At 38.8% G+C, this 19412-nt stretch overlaps 1 protein-coding gene across 2 annotated transcripts in view; it reads left to right on the top strand.

Moving 5' to 3' along the window:
- The first annotated feature begins 703 nt into the window (after positions 1-703).
- The window catches only part of CROT (carnitine O-octanoyltransferase), a 55290-nt gene continuing 36581 nt past the window's right edge, over positions 704-19412 (top strand). Inside the window, exons 1-6 of one of the 2 annotated variants that reach the window (XM_004045687.4) lie at positions 704-2988; positions 3581-3671; positions 6285-6420; positions 15351-15475; positions 17542-17723; positions 17880-18004. In XM_004045687.4, coding sequence (XP_004045735.1) covers positions 6306-6420; positions 15351-15475; positions 17542-17723; positions 17880-18004 — 547 coding nt within the window. In that variant the 5' untranslated portion in view covers positions 704-2988; positions 3581-3671; positions 6285-6305. The remainder of the gene's footprint in view (positions 2989-3580; positions 3672-6284; positions 6421-15350; positions 15476-17541; positions 17724-17879; positions 18005-19412) is intronic. The other variant, XM_055346857.2, reaches the window with a different exon arrangement.

Raw genomic sequence — 19412 nt, 5'->3', positions numbered from 1 at the left:
GGTTCATACATTCATCAGTCAGTTGATGAATCATGTTTAATGCCTGTTGGTAGCACAGAATTTAGAGCCACTTTGCTTCACTCTTTTCCCAGTCTTGTTATTTATTTCAATGGAAACAAAATGTTCCTGTAAAGATGCCTGGATTTTTGGATATAGAAAAAGTTGTGGGACTGAAAAAAATGAGTGGAACAGAGATTTGAGTATGTAGAAAATAATCTTTTTAAATATTTGAAACAAATGTTCTAAAATTAGATTATGGTGACTGCATAACCCTGTGAATATAGTAAAACCATTGATTTGTGGACTTTAAATGGCCGAACTTTATGGTATGTAAATTATATTTCAACAAAGATGTTAACAAAATTTTTAAATGTTATATTTTGTTTAGTAAGAAGGCATTTTTTTCTGAGATGCAAAAACATCATAGTTATCTTAACTCTTCCCCTCAGATTTTGGTGGCAACTTTTCATATACTGTAAATATCATCAAAAGCAACCCCAAATCAATGATTAGTACTAAAAAGAGATCTTTTGTATCAAACACTGTTCATCTGCTGTTGGCAGTGGAGTTCATTTTTAATGCTACATTGCCCTCTTTGCGTCCAGTGTACTTTAATTTGCTGTTGGCTGCTTCCCAAAATGACCATATTTCTACTGCCCCCCCATTAAAAAGAAGAAACATCACAAAATTATTTCTTCAACATGTTCATTTTATACATCAGGATGAAAGGAGGTTACAGATCTCCCATAGATTAGGGCTATTTACCATATCTCCTTACTTATTAGAGTCACAAATCTTAGCAGGAAGCCAGTTATGCAGATTGAAACACGAACTTCTTAGTCTAGCATTTTAATACTTTTTAATGGTGAAATTTATCTAGACTTATCTATAAAGTCTTTTGCAATTTGTGGTATGCTGAGTAAGAACTACAGAAGAACAAAAATAAAAGATTTTTTTAATGGCAACTTAAAAAATTATCACCACTTGTACTACTTACAAATTTTCCTCCAAAAAGTTACTTTGACTCATAGTCAATTTTTAATCTTGGAACAACTTCTTGCTATCAGAAATACTTCAAGTGCCTAAAACATCTTCCTTACCAGCCAGTATCTCCCGCTCCACTCTAAGAAATGCAAACTCGTTCAAGTTTAACCTGAATGCAACATAATTTGGAATCTTTCATTAAAATATATATCACACATTTTGAAGCCAAACATATTTTAAAATACCTGTTTTTGGTGATTTGGGGTACACATGCTTATCAGTATAACATATTTTAAAAGATTTTTTTCTACATACTCAAATCTGTGTTCCATTCATTTTTTCACTCCCACACCTTTTTGTCTATCCAATAATTCAGGAATCTTTACAGAAACATCTTGTTTCCATTGAAATAAACAACAAGAGTAGGAAAAAGAGTGAAGCGAAATGGTTCTAAATTCTATGCACCAACAGGCATTAAACATGCATAAACTTTTAAAGAGATGCCAAGACTCACTAAAAAGGAGAAAAAAAGTACAACGAAGGTTTCTGAGTAGTTTTTAGTTACTCAATTTAAAAACTTTATCTTGTAAGCAAACTTTAACATCATCCAGAGCATCGCACTTATATATGAAAGAAAAAGTTCTTTATCACACCTTCAGAAATTACAACTACAAATTCCTAATCCCTTATTTAAAATCTTTTTGGCTAGATATGTTTCAAAATTCAGAACTTTTCTTAGAATAGTACGTCTGCCATATATTATGAAACACTTCCAGCAAGCTGTACTGTAAACACAATATTTCTGTAGAAAACTTATGAATATTTACACAAAGGGAACATTCAGTTACACATAGCCTCACTTCCCTTCAGGTCAAACTTTACTGCTAAAGGAGTTAGAAACGACAGACAAAGGAATGGGGCCTGTCATGACATGTTAATTTGAAATCTAAATCTTTATGTTTGATAACTAGTTCAGAGTCAGTGTAAACATTTGGTCTTTCCTTCCACAAAAAAAGAAACAGTGTATTTAAAATTAAAAATGAAACTCAGTATATTTTATTTCAGAAGGTAAAAGCAAAATGAATTAATCTGTGAAACTAAGTCAATCACATTATGATCTTCTAGAACTTGGGTAGCTCCACTCTGGTTAAAGATTCCATTTCTTGGCACAACAGTAAAAGACATCAGATAGGCCCCCCAGCTTGCAGGGTAAGCATCCCTGGGGTATTCAAATAACTTGGGTAGCAATGAAGAGCTGCAGAAGAGCAAGGAGACCCGAGATGATGTAGAGTGCTGCAGCATACCTGAGTTGGGCAAACTCAGCCTCCGAAGATTAAAGGAAAGAGCCCAAGTAGGAATCTGTGTGATCACTGTTCTTTTGCCAAGACACGGGGTGGACAATAAGATTCCTTTACAAAGCACTGGTGTAAGTGTTTGCCTGGTGCTGCAAAAAGCGGCTCACTGGGAATGGGGAGGAGCGTGTGGTAAGCCAGACCTGCGGCGAGAAGTTGGGTGAAAATGGGTCTTAACCATCGCTTCCTGCATCTATCCCAGAGGGCTGGGTACCTTCGTGGGCGGAGCGCTGCCTGCCCAGAGTGCCTTCTAGATCCTGGGTCAGGCGCCAAGCTCCCCAGCATCATGCAGGAAGCTGCAGCCCCGCAGAGTTAAGACAGCTCATTTGGCACCCGGCGAGCCCTTCCCAGGCCCGCAGCCCAGAATAGAGCCGGGGCCCAAGACGCCCACTGGAGAGAGGGTCGGGTCCCACTACCGCGCAGGCCCGGCTCGCCCCTTGCAGCTGTCCGTCCAGTCCCGTTCCCCGGAAAGTGCGGGGCGGGACCCTCGCAGCTTTCTATCCAATCCTGTTCCCCGGCGAAGGCGGGGCGGGACCCCAGCGGCCTTCAGTCCAATTCCCGCACCTTTGAGGCCCAAGGGAGAGCGAGCCGGTGCTGCTGCAGGCTGAGGCTGCGGCAGAGGCGGCGAGGCGCGGGCGGTGAGGACGGACAGGTCCGTTGAAGCAGCATTCCCTCCCTCCCCTAATCCTTCAACTCGGGGGCGGGGGAAAGTTAAGTCGTGCAGAACAGAGATAAGTCGTGCAGAACCGCAAAGGTGCCTGGATTTGGTGGGGGAGTAGTGTCATCAAGCATCTCGCCTGCTGGGGTCTGAGGGGTACCCCCAAGGTTGGGCCGCGGGGCTGCTCCGTTGTAGTGCTTAGATTTCTCTCACTTGATGGCCTCTTGAGTGCAGAGTTGCTCTTGGGTTGGTGGGAGGAGCCTCCGAGCTCTCATTGCCCTCTGCTCCTGCTTCCACCCCTTGCCACTCTGCGACGAACCTGTTACCCAGCCACTGAAAACGTATCCTCTACCCTTTGAACCCGTCTAATGGAAGGTGTACTTGTCTGAAACCTACTTAATTGTATGATCATTTACTCCTGCTCTCTAGCAGGTGGACTATTTGCGTGTGTTTGCAGTGATTCACGAAAAGTTTGTCTTGGGAACTCCCAACTCCTAGATTGTCTGCATTCCACCTTCTTTCACTAGCTTGTTCATTTCTTTTTCCCTCTTAAATGTTTGTTAAGCTTGTTTCTTTCTTCCCACAGTCACCGACTTAGTCCAGTTCCCTGTGATCTCAAAACAATTGTTGCAGCAGGCTCCTGGCAGTCCTAAGCAGTTCATCTTCTTGGTGTACTGGTATGTGACAATTCCTTCACGTATTGTTCGTGGTTCTTTTCCACTTTCTGTGAATTCATATCTAATTGCCCCCAGAAAGTCAATTCTAATTAAATCTAGCATAATCAATTTCTTAGTGCTATTGGAACCATCTTATTTAACTTAATCTTTGTGGTTGATAATTCAAGAAAACTCTTCAAGAAAGAATCCAATAATTTATATTTTTAATGTGTACCGGTTGGTGGGTTAAGCACTATAGTGGGTATGTAACTAATACTCTTGCTTCCAGTTTTCTAGAGTCTATTAAGTGGCACAGAGGTAAACAGAATAGCTTATCTTCTCTGTATGTGTGTACTAGTCTTCTATTGCTGCCTTAACCAATTAACACAAATGCAACAATTAAAACAACACAAATGTATTATCTCATAGCTTCTGTAAATGTGAAGTTTGGGTGGGCTTAGCTGAGTACTTGGCTTAGAACTTCACAAAACCGAAACCAAGGTTTCTGTAGATTTGGATTCTTTTCTGGAGGCTCTAGGGGAGAATCCACCTCCAGGCTATTTCAGATTGTTGGCAGAATTCACACTGACATTTCTATATCCTTACTGTTTGTCAGCCTGAGCCTCTTTCAGTTCTTTAAGGCCATCTGCATCTTCAGAGACACCACAAATCCTTCTCAAGCATTAAAGCAGTCTTACTTGTCTGCCACTGGCCAGAGAAAGCTCTTTGCTCTTATGGACTCAAGTGATTAGATTAGTTCCAATTCGATAATATCCCTATTTTAAGGTCAATTCTGTAGAGCATATCACAATCACAGGAGTAATGATCTCACCATATTCGCAGGTTCTGGGGATTAGCAGGGGTGGAATCTTGGGGGCCATTCATAGTAATTGTGCCTACCACAATATGGTGGTTTCAGGCAGGATTATTTTGTTTTTATAATGTGCTTTCACGGGCATTGAAAACAAATTCTGACTTTATTGAATTGTATGATTAACCACTCTAAGATAAGGAAATTCACTTAAAGTTAGTTGCCCTAGGGGCACATGGCTAGAAAGTGGCAGAGTCTATACTTGGATCCAGATCTACATTTCCATTAGGTACAAACCCATTTTTATGGATGGTCAAAATGGTGTGCAGCCAAAGTCAATAGATAGAAGCTAAAGAACTTTGAGTTAATTATTATTTCTCATTTTCAAATTATCTCTTTATATTAGTGGTACAGGCTAAGCTCTTCTCCCTACAATAGAAAGCCCAAAATACAATGGTATGAATAAAATAGAAGTTTTTTTTTTCCATACATCTAGAGGTAGGAGTCCAGGACTAGTAGGGAGATTCTGCAGTCCTGCATATATGACTTCCATAAATGAGGCCATGGTGCTGTTTAGTTCGTCACTACCTAGCAGGTAGTAAAAAGGAGGGAAAGTGCAGGGAGAACACATGCATTCCTTTTTGGGAGCATGACCTGGAAGTGACACACACAAGGTCATCACAAAGCCACACTGAGCTCCAAGAGAGGGTAGGAAAGATAAAACTGGGGGCTGTATGCACAGCTACAACTCAGGATTCTGTTAAAGCAGAGGAAAACAAGTATTAGCTGAAAACAGTCTCTTCTGTGTCCGTGTTTTTGATAGTGTTCGATTCTGTAAACTATGAGTGGAATATTTTGTTTAGCATTGCTATCAGTTTTAAAAAGTAGTTTTTGAAAGAATAGGAAGTTCAAATTCAATATTAACGTTCTTTGATTTCTCAGTTGCTATTTTAGTATATAATTATATTTAATATATTACATTATTTAGTATAATTAATATGTGATAATTTACAAAGGCTTTGAGAAATCTCATTTTTTATTTAGCATTTGTATACCTTATTCACATTTTGGGTTAGATTTCTTTGATAGCAATTAGTACACGTGTAAATATGTTCAAGATTGCTTTGGAACACTTGAGACCATAGTGTGTAGGCCTCATACCACCTGTACAATCAAAGCAGCTTGTCATATCATTTATGTATTCTGTAATAATCTTTAATTCTACAGTTGGACACTTCCACACCTCTTTGTACCTTGTGCTCCAAAGTTTTCTATATCAATGCAATATCAACGCATAATCCTTTTCTATACATCAAATACTGTCTACCCACTAGGATTTACTGCAGGTTCCCTCACCTTCTATCATGTTGTTTTGTATAGGGGAAAGATTCTAGTCTTAACAGATCTGGGTTTGGGTCCTGTGTTTGACATTAGGTAAGTTACTAAATTTCTGAGTTTTGATATATTCGTATGTAAAATGGCAAAGAATGCCACCTTTCAGAGATAACATAAAAGTTAGAGAGCTAACACATGTTTTCTGTAATGCAAACTGGAGTACTTGGCAAATGCTAGGTGTTCAATAAATGGTAACTAATTATACCAGTCCCATTGATCACTCTTTACTTCTAGCACTTTGTGTCTACACCTTCTTTTTAAGTTGGTTTTCTCTATCTGACAGATTTATAAATTTCATAAAAGCTGGTACCAAGTCCTAGATATGCTATGGTCCCTAAATGCTGGTTTAGTGAATTGTGAATTGTACCTAGGATACATAAGACTATCTATGAGATTGAAGTTGTGAGGGCTGTCTCTCTTTTCTTTAGGTTTCCTATTGTGATTTTATCATGGAAAATCAATTGGCTAAATCAACTGAAGAACGAACATTTCAGTACCAGGATTCTCTTCCATCACTGCCCGTTCCTTCACTTGAAGAATCATTAAAAAAATACCTTGAATCAGGTATGTTAATAATCTTTTAGTATATATTAATATTATTAGTAACTTAGAAAACTGTGATACTGTTGCTGGAGAAGGGGTCTCGATCCAGACTCTAAGAGAGAGTTAGAGTTCTTGGATCTCTTGCAGGAAGGAATTCAAGGTGAGTCGCAGAGTGCAGTGAGAAGAGACAGTTTATTGAAAGCTTCTCCGTTATAGAGTAGGACATCCTCAGAAAGCAAGCAGACTGTCTTTAAGTTTTTCTTACATAGGGGTCTTATCAATGTAAAGACTAAGCTGTGTCTATGTGAGGGTGAGCAGACAGCATGACAAAATTTATTATTCTGTTGATTTAAAGAAAACAATGCTTGACATTTTAGTGCATGAATACATCAAAGAATTATGTTAATCATCTCAAAAACAGATATTGTTATGGGTATTGAGACATCTGGACTTTCCACTGTTGTAGGAGTGTGTCATTGTAAGAATCTTTAGGTTGTTTCCTCAACTGTAAATATCTTATGACTGGGTCATGACTGGCAAGGAATGTGCCTTGCTAGTCTCAAGATGGAGCTGAATTTAAAATGGTGTTACTCTGGCTCTCCTGAGCTCCTGCTTCCCCAACATTTTCCCCTCTACTTATGAGAGAACCCTTAACCTTAAGGGGAGATAAAGGGTGAAGGTTGTTCTTTTTAACTCCTTCCTGGAGGCAGTAGATGTTGATTGTTGGGACAGGGTCTTCTCATAATAGTGTGCAGTGAGCATCTTCAGGGAGTAAGGGAGCTCCTTGCTTGCATGATGTCCCAGTTGTTTCTAGAAAGTTAATATACTAGGTTAGTAAATAGAAAGGTGAAACAGCTGCTAAGCTATTTTATCTTGCAACCCTATACAATAAGCACAGCAGAAATAAAAGCACAATAACTAATAACAATGAATATTATAATACCAAGCATACTGAAAAGAAATGCTTTCCAAGTGCTGGAAAGCTCATGAAACTATGCTGTTATGGGGTCATAAGACCGGGAATCCATCGCCAAAATACAAGTTTCTAGAGAACTCATGTCCTGGGATATATTATGGCAGTAATCAGGAACATAATATTCAGTTTTGTTCAAGACACAAGTTCCTCCCTTGGCTGCAGTTAAAAAATGTATAAAGCCATATGGTTTTGCAAGCCCACTGGTCTTATTTGGGAAGTTTCTCCTGTCAGAAGTGTAATAGCCTGATGAGTGTCATTGAAAGCTGCACCAGTATGTTTTGCTAGAGCTTTTATTTGTAATTCAGTGTCTATAGCTGCTGCTTGAGGAGAGAATATGGCCATAGGATAAAACCACCAAGAAGCCTGTTTTGTCATCAACTATGGTGGGCCTTGACTATTTTTCAGTTGGTGAGGAAGGAATTTAGATGTATAACAATATGTTGTAGAAGGTAATGATGACCCCTAGTACATTGTCCAGTCCAGTTGTAAGGTAGGTATAGCCAATTGTGAGACCCATGTGCCCATAACCATCCCCAAGGAGAAGGATGAGCATGCAATCTTGGAGATTTATTTTGCCATTCTGTCCACTTTGATTAGTTAAGACCAGGGTCTGATTGCATTGTTGGGTGGCAACCACCCCATGTTGTAGGTTTCAGCCTGGAAGTGGCTGGTGTCATGTCTCTCAAGGCATAAGAGTACTTTACCTGTCACCTGAATTTGGGTAGCCATTAATCAACTAAGCCCATCAAAAATGGTATAGCCTAAAGTGGTGATGTTATTTAGTTATCTACAGAATAATTGAAAAAGGTGTTTTTTTTTTTTTTGTTTCATTAGAGGAAGGGAAGGATAGTGGCTGGTGTCTTTTTGATATATTAGAAAAGGAAAGTATTGGCTAGGCGTGGTAGCTCACACTGTAATCCCAGCACTTTGGGAGACTGAGGCAGGTTGATCACGGGATCAGGAGATCGAGACCATCCTGGCTAACATGGTGAAACCCCGTCTCTACTAAAAATGCAAAAAAATTAGCCAGGCGTGGTGGCGGGCCCTTGTAGTCCCAGCTACTCAGGAGCCTGAGAGGAGAATGGCGTGAACCTGGGAGGCAGAGCTTGCAGTGAGCCACGATTGTGCCATTGCATTCCAGCCTGGACAACAGAGCAAGACTCCATCTCAAAAAAAAAACTTTCTAGGCCAGATGGGAATGGAGGTGGGCAGGCACTCCTTAACCTTAAAACCCCTTTTAAGCAACATAAGAGCCAAAAGCCAAATGGCAGGGTTATAAAATTTACTTATTTATAAATTCTATACATTAAGCTATTTTAATCTTGACTTGTAGCAATTAGCCATATAAAATACAACATTTTGTTCAGCTATAGAGGCAGTTTGCCTTACCTTGATTTGGAGGGTCTGAATTGATTTTATTCCCCACAACAAGCCCTTACAATCTCATGTGGTAGTCTCTGGGCCTGGAAGGACTAAATAGTTTCAAATTATGGAGGAAAACAAAACATAAGGAATTAATGTTTTAAACAAAAATGTCGTAAGCCCTACCTAGTTATGAGAATGACATGAAAAGAAGCCCATATGTAGCCAAATACTTAAATTATTTAATATCAAGGCATAGAAAATTATATTCAGATATAGGCAAAATTATTAAATGAATCTTAATGTTTTGAATACAGGCCTGTCCCTATGTCTCTGTCTGTAGGTCTCATGAAAATAGTTTACTTTGATTGTCCAGGTCTAAAGACAAGGCTTTGATTAGCTTCAGTTTGCTATCAGATACTGGCAGGAGTCAGTGCCTTCTTTAGATGAGCTATATGTACTCAGGAGTCAAAGCCCTGTAACTGTAAGGCACAAGGATTAGTTAATAGCACTTGATAAGGACCCTTTTAAGGAACTAGAGGGAGTCCTTTAACGGATTTTTTTTCTTTTATTTTTATTTTTTTTTTAAACATGGTCTCGTTCCGTTGCCCAGGCTGGAGTGCATTGGTGCAATCTCAGCTCACTGCAACCTCTGCTCCCTGGGTTTAAGCAATTCTCCCAACTTAGCATCCTGAGTAGCTGGGATTACAGTCATGCACCACCATGCCCAGCTAACTTTTTGTAGTTTTAGTAGAGATGGGGTTTTGTCAAGTTGGCCAGGCTAGTCTCAAACTCCTGACCTCAAGTGATCTGCCTGCCTCCAGTTCCCAACATGCCGGGATTACAGGTGTAAGCCACTATGCCTGGCCCTTTAACTGATTCTTTTCTAGTATATATAATTATCAGGGTGGAGGTGGTATGTGTTAGGCCATTTTTGCATTGATATAAAGAAATACCTGAGACTGGGTAATTTATTTTCAAAAAAGAAGTTTAATTGGCTCACAGTTCTGCAGGCTATACAGGAAGCATAGTGCTGGTATCTGCTTCTGGATAGTCCTCAGGAACCTTACAATCATGGCAGAAGGTGAAGCAGGAGCAGGCACTTCACATGGTGAAAACAAGAGCAAGAAAGAGAGAGTGACAGTGAGGAAGAGGTGCCACACACTTCTAAACAACCAGATCTGGTGTGAAATCAGAGTGAGGGCTCACTTGTCACCAAGGAGACAGCCCAAGCCATTCTTGAGGGCTCTGCTCCCATGATCCAGCCACCTCCCACCAGGCCCCACCTCCAACACTGGGCGTTACATTTCAACATGAGATTTGGAGGGGACATCCAAACTATATTATGGTGATAATGGAGTTCATGGTCTGACTAAAAGCTGTAAAAAGATTCTACAGTCTTGTAGTGATTAATTTTTATAACTTTAATAAATCCCAGCAATAAGACTAAGTCAGAGACTTAATTTAGGATTTTGATTTTGAGGCTGTTTATTAAACATGTTAAAAGGCTGAAAACATTTGATCAAAACAGAAGCAGAGGTCATTGTAAAATAATAGTTACTCATTTAGCCAAAGTGATAATGAAAATGCTTTAGAAGCAATACAGAAGGTTACATGATGTAAAAACCTTAAGCCTTTTAAATCTTAGTCGTTTTGACAACCAAAAAAACCTAATAAAGACAGCATAGGAATTATACAATCTTGTTTCTTAAGACAGTTACCAAAAAGGCAAAGAAAAATTCTGCAGTGTGACTACTTCTCCTTATGGGAAGCCCATTTAGATAACCTGGACATCAAACCTGATGAAAAAGGTGCTTGGATTTAACTGGACCTAGGAAGAGTATATTCAAGGTAATGAGTATAGCATAGGATTACCTCACTCTTAGGAACAGCATTAGTTTTTTGATTACATTGACAATTTAGATGTATTTTAAAAGCCAAAAGTACAGAATCAAGTTATACTAGAGGTAAACATTGCTTTTCTAGACCTTCAAGATAAAATATTTTAGCATTAGCTCATAACAACAGTAAAATTAGAACTGGAGAAAAAAAAGTTGATGAGAAAGTTGAAGGAAAGAATTATCTCAGACCTCAAAAAAGCAAAAAGCAGTGAGACACAGTAAAAGTTGAACTTCTGGGATATGATTCTGAGACTTTTTAAAAGAAACAGTTTATAAAAGTAAAAGTAAAATTTCTTGTAATTTTATTAAGAGCAGATTAATACCATAAGAAAATCTTGTTTTAACATCGGGGACCAAAATTTAGAAAGACTTATTTATAAATGATTTTTTTTTCACTGTAACCAATTTAATCACATACAAAATTCCTTTCATGAATTCCCCTTCACAAATCTTATCATGACTTACACAAACCATCTATGACATGCTTGGACTTTCTGACTTGTTCTAAACTTCTCTCTTTCCTAAATAATCAGTCATTTTACTTTAGGACAAAAATTTACCATACAAGATACTTTTTCATACAAAAGTATTCCCTTCTGTATAACCTTTCTTACCAAAAATATGTATTTTTTTTTTTTTGAGATAGGGCCTCGCTCTCTTGCCCAGGCTAGAGTGCAGTGGCAAATTCACAGCTCATTGCAGCCTTGACAGCCCAGGCTTAAGTGATCCTCCCACCTCAGCCTCCCAAGTAGTTGGGATTATAGACATGTACCACCACACCAGGCTAATTTTTGTATTTTTTGTAGAAATGGAGCTTTGCCATGTTGCCCAGGCTGGTCTTGAACTCCTGCCCTGAAGCAGTCCACCTGCCTTGGCCTCCCAACGTGCTGGTGTTACAGACATGAGCCACTGGGCCCAGCCAAAAATACATGTTTATATTCATAACTTTCTTCACATCTCTCTCTCCCTACTTGTTCCTTTTTATCTTCTTTCATAGGTAAATTTTAAATAAGCTCTAAATTATATAAAATTATTATTATTTTTCAACTTGGAGAATGTTCACTTCCCTCAATTGAGAGATGCTGAATTAAATAACCCAAAGAATGAAAATCATCAAGACCAGAAAAAAATGACAGGTGTAAACTTCAGGGCATGCAAGCACAGGGCGACATGTGTCACTAGCGAGACACAGACAACAAATAACAGCCGATTAAGAAACAGTAGGTACTGACAAATACAACTCTGAGACTCAAATAGGTTATCCAACTCTGGGTGGGGCCTCTAACCTCAACCTGGGGAATATGAGTATTCCTGTGTCTCCTGGGGCTTAGAAGGCTGAGTATATTGCAAAGTATATTGCAGAAAGGAAAAGGGACAACAAAGGGAAAGGAAGAGACAACAAAGAGCACTCACCTATACATGAATCCAAAAACTTAGGAAGCAAGAAACCTAGAACTATTTGTCAGATGTTAGCATTTTATAGATAAAATCATTCCACAATTTTATTTTATTTTATTTTTCTGAGATGAGATCTCACTGTTACCCAGGCTGGAGTGCAGTGGTGTAGTCACAGGTCACTGCAGCCTTGACCTCCCCAGTTCAGGTGATCCTCCAACCTCAGCCTCCTGAGTAGCTGGGACTGCAGGCAGGTGCCACCATGCCCTGCTAATTTTTGTATCTTTTGTAGAGATGGGGTTTCACCATGTTGCCCAGGCTGCCAACATTTTAGAAACATGTTTCCCATATTATAAACATTTCTTAATTGGAAATGACCCAGACATCCAGTGAGTCATGCCAGGAAAGCCATAGACCAAATGTTTGGGTAAAGTAGTCTTCATGAAAGTTTGAGGGTTTTTTATTTTTGTTTTTGTTTGTTTGTTTTGCCTTTTCACATTTTGTTTTTCAGTTTCAAATGAGTTTCTAACATGTACATTTCTTTTACAGTTCTGGTTGAACTGTACAAGAAAAACAAAATCTCTAAGTAACCTAAACATCAAGTTTTATTTCAATACTAGTAGTCTAATAATAACAGATTCAAATCAGGCAGAAAAGAAGAGAAAAATAGAGAGCTTTAGAAGACTCTATTTAATTTCATAGTTGCAGGGCAAAAGTAACCACCAGAATGATAACAGGCTGAAACTTCAGATAAGAGAATGAGACTCCAGGTTTCCACAGCGGGCAAGCAGATAAAGATTTCTGCCTGTTTTAACGTGGGGTGTAAAAGCATCTGAGTCCTGCAATGTTTAAGATATAGCAAGAACAGGCTGGGCACAGTAGCTCACGTCTGTAATCCCAGTACTTTGGGAGGCCAAAGTGGGCAGATCACCTGAGGTCAGGATTCAAGACCAGCTTGGCCAAGATGGTGAAACCTTGTCTCTACTAAAAATACAAAAATTAGCTGGGCGTGGTGGTGGGCGCCTGTAATTCTAGCTACTTGGGAGGCTGAGGCAGGAGAATCGCCTGAACCTGGGAGGCGGAGGTTGCTGTGAGCCAAGATTGCACCATTGCACTCCAGCCTGGGCAATAGAGTGAGACTCTGTCTCAAAAAATATATATCAAGAACAAATCTTGTAAGTCCTCAGGTTCCCCATGCTATCCTGAGACATGACAAAGCAAATGAAAAGGTGACAGTCAGAAGGCAAGTGTGGAAAGTGAATGCAGTAAACCTCTGGGCTGGCCATAGGGGCCACTGTAAAGCTGCAGTAAAGCAAAGGCAACAAGTTGGGAAATGATGAGAAGTATAGCTTTCCCATATCTGGCAAAGGGGACAAAGTGGATTAGTCCAAAGCATATACTGGCGTACATCTTGCAAGGCTACTTTAATTTTTATTATACCCCAGGGACTCTCACCCCATTGGGCTGGGACTCTAACCCAAATATTATACCCTAGAGACTCTAACCCCACTGGGCTAGAAATATTATCCTTGATAGGATGCCAAGACAGACCCCACTTATCAGAGGTGGCCAATTAGTGCTGTGCAGGCTGAATCTCCTCAGCATGGGATCTCATCCTAATGTCCCTTTGTAGTCACCAGAACATGCTACCAGATAAGGGGTCTTGATCCAGACGCTAAGAGAGGGTTCTTGGATCTCACGCGGGAAGGAATTCAAGGTGCAGAGTGCAGTGAGAAGAGACAGCTTATTGAAAGCTACTCCATTGCGGAGTAGAGCATCCTCAGAGGGCAAGCAAAGGAAGGCACCATCCTTATTTTAAGTTTTTCTTATATAGAGCCTTTATCTATGTAAAGACTAAACTAAGCTACGTCTACATGTGGGTGAGCAGACAACATGACACAATTTATTATTCTATTGATTTAAATAAAAGTATCCTTGACATTTTAGTGTGTAAATACATCCAAACATAACTGTAATTATCTTGAAAACATATATTGTTATGGGTATTGGGACACCTGGACTTTCTGCTGTTTAGGAGTGTGTCCTTGTAGGTATCTATAGGCTGTTCACTCAACTGTAAATATCTTCTTAATGTGGGTCATGACCAGCAAGGAATTGTGCCTTGTTAGTCTCCAGATGGAGCTGAAATTAAAACGGCATTACTCTGGCTCTCCTAAGCTCCTGCTTCCTTAACAACACTGTTAGAAGTTGAAGGTTTAATTGCTTCTTTATCTAGACTTGTAATAAAGTATAGGTGACTCTAGAACAATGCAGGGCTGGTGGTGCTGACCCATGTGTATTAGAAAATCCAAGTACAGGCCGTGTGCAGTGCCTCACGCCTGTAATCCTAGCACTTTGGGAGGCTGAGGCAGGCAGATCACAAGGTCAGGAGATCGAGACCATCCTGGCTAACACAGTGAAACCCCGTCTCTACTAAAAATACAAAAAAAAAAGAGCCGGGAGTGGTGGCGGGCGCCTGTATTCCCAGCTACTCGGGAGGCTGAGGCAGGAGAATGGTGTGAACCCAGGAGGCGGAGCTTGCAGTGAGCTGAGATTACACCACTGCACTCCAGCCTGGGCGACAGAGCGAGACTCCATCTCAAAAAAAAAAAAAAAAGAAAAGAAATTGAAGTACAACTTTATAACGTAAACAGTTGATTAACAGATATTTTTATATGTATTATTTTCTGAATTATTTAAGTTAGAGTAAAGCAAATGTTATTAAAAAATGATAAGAAAGAGAAAAATATGTTTATTATCCATTAAGTGGAAGTAGATCATCATAAAAATCTTCATCCTGATGGTTTTCATGTTGAGTAGGTGGAGGAAGAGGAGGGACTGGTCTTGCTGTCTCAGAGGTGGTAGAGGAGGTGGAAGTAGGGACAGGAGAGGCAAGCACACTCATTATCAACTTTTATTAGGTATAAATGGACCTGTGCAGTTCAAACTCGTGTTGTTCAAGTCAACCATGTCCTTAAAATATCCAACTTTTTTTCTCTCTTTATGTTAATTTTTCCAGAGTTTGAAAAGCCAGATAGTGTAAATAGGCTTGTGATGAAAAATGCAGTCCTTTGCCCATCTCCCTGGCTCCCTCCCGACTTGCTAATCCCATTCTCTCAAGCAAGGATTTCCAAATCTTTTGTTTCTTTTCCGCCACTTTCATGTTGTCAACTCTTAATTTTATTGTTCTGCTCTGATATTTAATACAGTACTGTGTTTTACATATCTGAGTCTTAAGATTTGCATAAGTTAGTAATAATAGAGGTGAGTTGGTGGTACTTGGTCTAAATACCTTAATACATATTTTTCCTTTCTAGTGAAACCATTTGCAAATCAAGAAGAATATAAGAAAACTGAAGAAATAGTTCAAAAATTTCAAAGTGGGATTGGAGAAAAATTGCACCAGAAATTGCTTGAAAGAGCAAAAGGAAAAAGAAATTGGGTATTTGTTGTTATAATTGAATAATTGATGATGTTTAAAGAATGATAAATAAAAAGTACATAGTTTTTATTTTTAAATTATTGCTGTAAAAATTTTTACAGTTATTATTGTTATTTTCATAATCCAAAAGAAGGAATGAATCACTTAACTTTGGGAGTTTTCAGTGGGTGGGTTCGGGAACTTGTTAAAATGCAGATTTGCTGGGATAAGTGATTCTGATTCACATGGCTGGAATGAGGCCCAGAGATTCTTATTTTAACAATCACTTCATGTGGTTTGGCTGCAGGTAATCTGTAGACCATGCTGAAGGAAAACATTTTGTCCAGGTGACTAGCTTGAAAAATCAGAAACACTAAAATAGACATGTCACATAGGTGGCATAGAAATATTTTCGTAGTACAATGGAGAAAGGGAATCATTAAAAATCACAGTGGAGAATGGTTATGTATATTGTATATTTCAGTTAGATAAATTGAGGAAGCTAGTATAATAATTATTGAAGGTCTCAATAATTTTCCACAAAATTCCTTAACTTCTTCAGCTCAACCATTTCTGTACTTCTCTACTATGAATCAGAGGATGAGGTTGTATAATTCAAAAGCATTGCCTTAGTCTAGAAATAATTATTGTACCTATCATTTAGTTTTAGAAATAAAAAGCAAGCTGATTTTTTTTGATGAACCATTTATATCTGTGATGGAATAATAAAATTTCACACTTCCGGATTCCTTTGTTCTCAATTTTGAGCCTTGAGTTATTTTAATTAAAGAGGGGTAAAGGTAAAGAAGTTGTTGTTTTATCTGTATCTTTTTTGTTTATGTCTCTTTCTGAATTACTAATTATAGTTTATAACATCACTTTCTTCAAACAAGACTCCAGGTAATTTGATAAGATGTGCTTACTTATGCATGGAATTCAATTGCATATTATGAAAGAGGGACACATAGAAAACAGTGTCTGTGAAAAATCTAAATTACTTTGAAGCCTACTGAAAACTTTTATTTATTTGTTTTATTTATTTATTTTTTGGAGACAGAGTCTTGCTCTGTGGCCCAGGCTTAAGTGCAGTGGTGCAGTCTCGGCTCACTGCAACCTCTGCCTCCTGGGTTCAAGCTATTCTCATGCCTCAGTCTCCCATGCACCTGGAATTGCAGGTGCGCACCACCACACCCAACTGATTTTTGTATTTTTTGTAGAGATAGGGTTTTGCCATGTTGGCCAGGCTGGTCTCAAATTCCTGGGCTCAAGTGATCTGCCTGCCTCCGCCTCCCAAAGTGCTGGGATTACAGGTGTGAGCCACTATGCCCAGCCAGTTTTTATGTTTCTGATTTAGTATTGCAGTTTTTGTTTGGAAAAGGAAAATTGTTAATGCCTTAATAACTGTTATTATTAGGTAAGGATTTATTGATTATCTATTATGCCGCAAGTACTCTGAAGAAACACCTGTGTACTTTGTTACATACTTGTGACTACAATACAATGATATTTCTGAAGGTATCTTTTGGTGCTTTCTTGCTACTCGTTTTTGATAGTGTAGTTAAAACAAATAATACCTAAGATCCTATAGCTCCCCGCTGAAAAGAAATTATCACAATAACATTTCTCAATATCTATGATGATTTAAAACAAGAAAACATGTTTTTATTTATTTATTTTTGAGACAGGGTCTTTCTCTGTCACCAAGGCTGGAGTGCAGTGGTGCAATCATAGCTCACTGCAGCCTTGAACTCCTGGGCTCAGATGATCCTCCTGCCTCAGCCTCTTGAGTAGCTAAGACTACATGCAGGCCCAGCTAATTAATTTTTTTTTTTTTTTTTTTTGTAGAGACAGGGTCTTTCTATGTTGCCCAGGCTGGCCTCTAGGTCCTGGACTCAAGTGATCCTCCCACCTTGGCCTCCCAAAGTGCTGGGATTATAGGTGTGAGTCACCTCACCCAGCCAAAAAACATGTTTTTAAATGTTGAAGAATAATTAAAGAACAAATGTAGCTTGCTTTTTAAAATTCTCAGTAGTTACACATTCATGTATTATGAAGAACATTAAGCTGATGTTATCAATTTCTTTTAGCTGGAAGAGTGGTGGCTGAATGTTGCCTATCTGGATGTTCGTATACCATCACAATTGAATGTCAACTTTGCGGGTCCTGCAGCTCATTTTGAACACTACTGGCCTCCAAAGGAAGGGACTCAATTAGAAAGAGGAAGTATAACTCTTTGGCATAACTTGAACTACTGGCAGCTATTAAGAAAGTAAGGACACATGTGAATTTAGTAACAGGCTTACCTGAAGTCTCAGGTAGCAAAATGTTGAGAAGCTTAATTTACTTATTTGGGGATGAACACTTCAGTTGTGGCTGGTTTTTAAATTTTATAATGACTTTTTGATCAAAATCCTTTTTTTAATAGAGAAAAAGTGCCTGTTCATAAAGTTGGAAATACTCCTCTAGATATGAATCAATTCCGAATGCTATTTTCTACCTGCAAGGTTCCAGGAATTACTAGAGACTCCATTATGAATTATTTTAGGACTGGTAAGTAAAAATGCAGATATCGTTTTTAGTAAAGGCACTGGAATTTGGGTAGCCTACTATGACGTGATGGAACATACACTTTTGAAGAATATTACTGTTGGGACTTTGACAAAGAAAGGTTTTCTGTGAGCCTTATATTTGAATCATTCTGATTAGATGTAATTTATGGGAACGGATTTTCTAAATGTATCTTACATGGTTCAACACAAACCTGATGCTTATATTTCATCATTTGAAAGTTTAAAGTTTACTTGAAGAGTAGAATCAGAGTATTAAGAAAATCCTGAAACATATGATCTGGATGCTTCTCTTTCTACCCTCATTTTTTGTTACCTGAATTGTCTTTTTGAGTGTTTGCTTATATGTGCTTATCATGCCACAGTCTCCCTGTGAGTCTGCTTGTCCCTCCACCTTATATGAGGTAAAAGCCTGGAGTCACTCTTCCTTTTTTTTTTTTTCATTTTGTTTGAGACAGGGTCTCACTCTGTTGCCCAGGTTGCGATCTCAGCTCACTGCAACCTCCACCTCCTGGGCACAAGTGGTCCTCCTGCCTCAGCCTCCTGAGTGGCTGGGACTATAGGCAGGCACTGCCATACCTGGCTAATTGTGTATTTTTTGTAGAGATGGAGTTTCACCATGATGCCCAGGCTAGTCTCAAACTCCTGGGCTCAAGCAGTCTGTCCGCCTCAGCCTCCAGAAGTGCTGAGATTACAGGCATGGGCCACCATGCCCGGCTTGGAGTCACTCTTCTTAGAGACACATGAGTTCAGATTGACTCATCAATTTTTTTTTTAAACTGGCAGTTTAATGGCAGTTTCTGCTTGGTGTCCTAGCTTATCTTGAAATGGAAAATTCTGCTGTGGTAACTGTTTTTTTCACAGTTTACACTTACTGAAGAGTATAATTGTGAATGGATTTTTTTCTTACATAAAATGTTATTTAAAAGTAAAATATTTATAGCCAATCATGCTCATAGTATGAGGGGTATGAGCTTACTTTCATGTAGAACTCAACTCTTCTTTGTAAACTTCTTTACATGCTTGAGATATTTAATGTCCTCAAGCCCACATATATTTACCTTGATGTTACCAGTGAAACAATTAAAAGATTAGGGAAACTGAGTTATTCATGGTATAAAGTTTAATGTGCAAATATGAATGGAAAAAATGAACAAGATAAAATTAATGTAAGAAGAGCAATAGCAAAAAGAGAAAATATGCATATCAGTTAAGAACTAATATCAATAGACCTGCTTTTGAATTGTCTTTATCGCTTAGTAGGTATATCCTTAGATAAGGTAACTCTTTTGGGTTATAGTTTGTAAAATGGGGATTCATTAATAATGCACCTCTTGATATGGTGATTGAAGCTGACATAGTTATTATATTTTGGGGCTTACATGTGAAGA

Source organism: Gorilla gorilla, chromosome 6, assembly GCF_029281585.2.
Source record: "Gorilla gorilla gorilla isolate KB3781 chromosome 6, NHGRI_mGorGor1-v2.1_pri, whole genome shotgun sequence".
In the NCBI taxonomy this organism is placed as follows: domain Eukaryota; kingdom Metazoa; phylum Chordata; class Mammalia; order Primates; family Hominidae; genus Gorilla; species Gorilla gorilla.
This window is presented reverse-complemented; position numbering and strand designations above follow the sequence as displayed.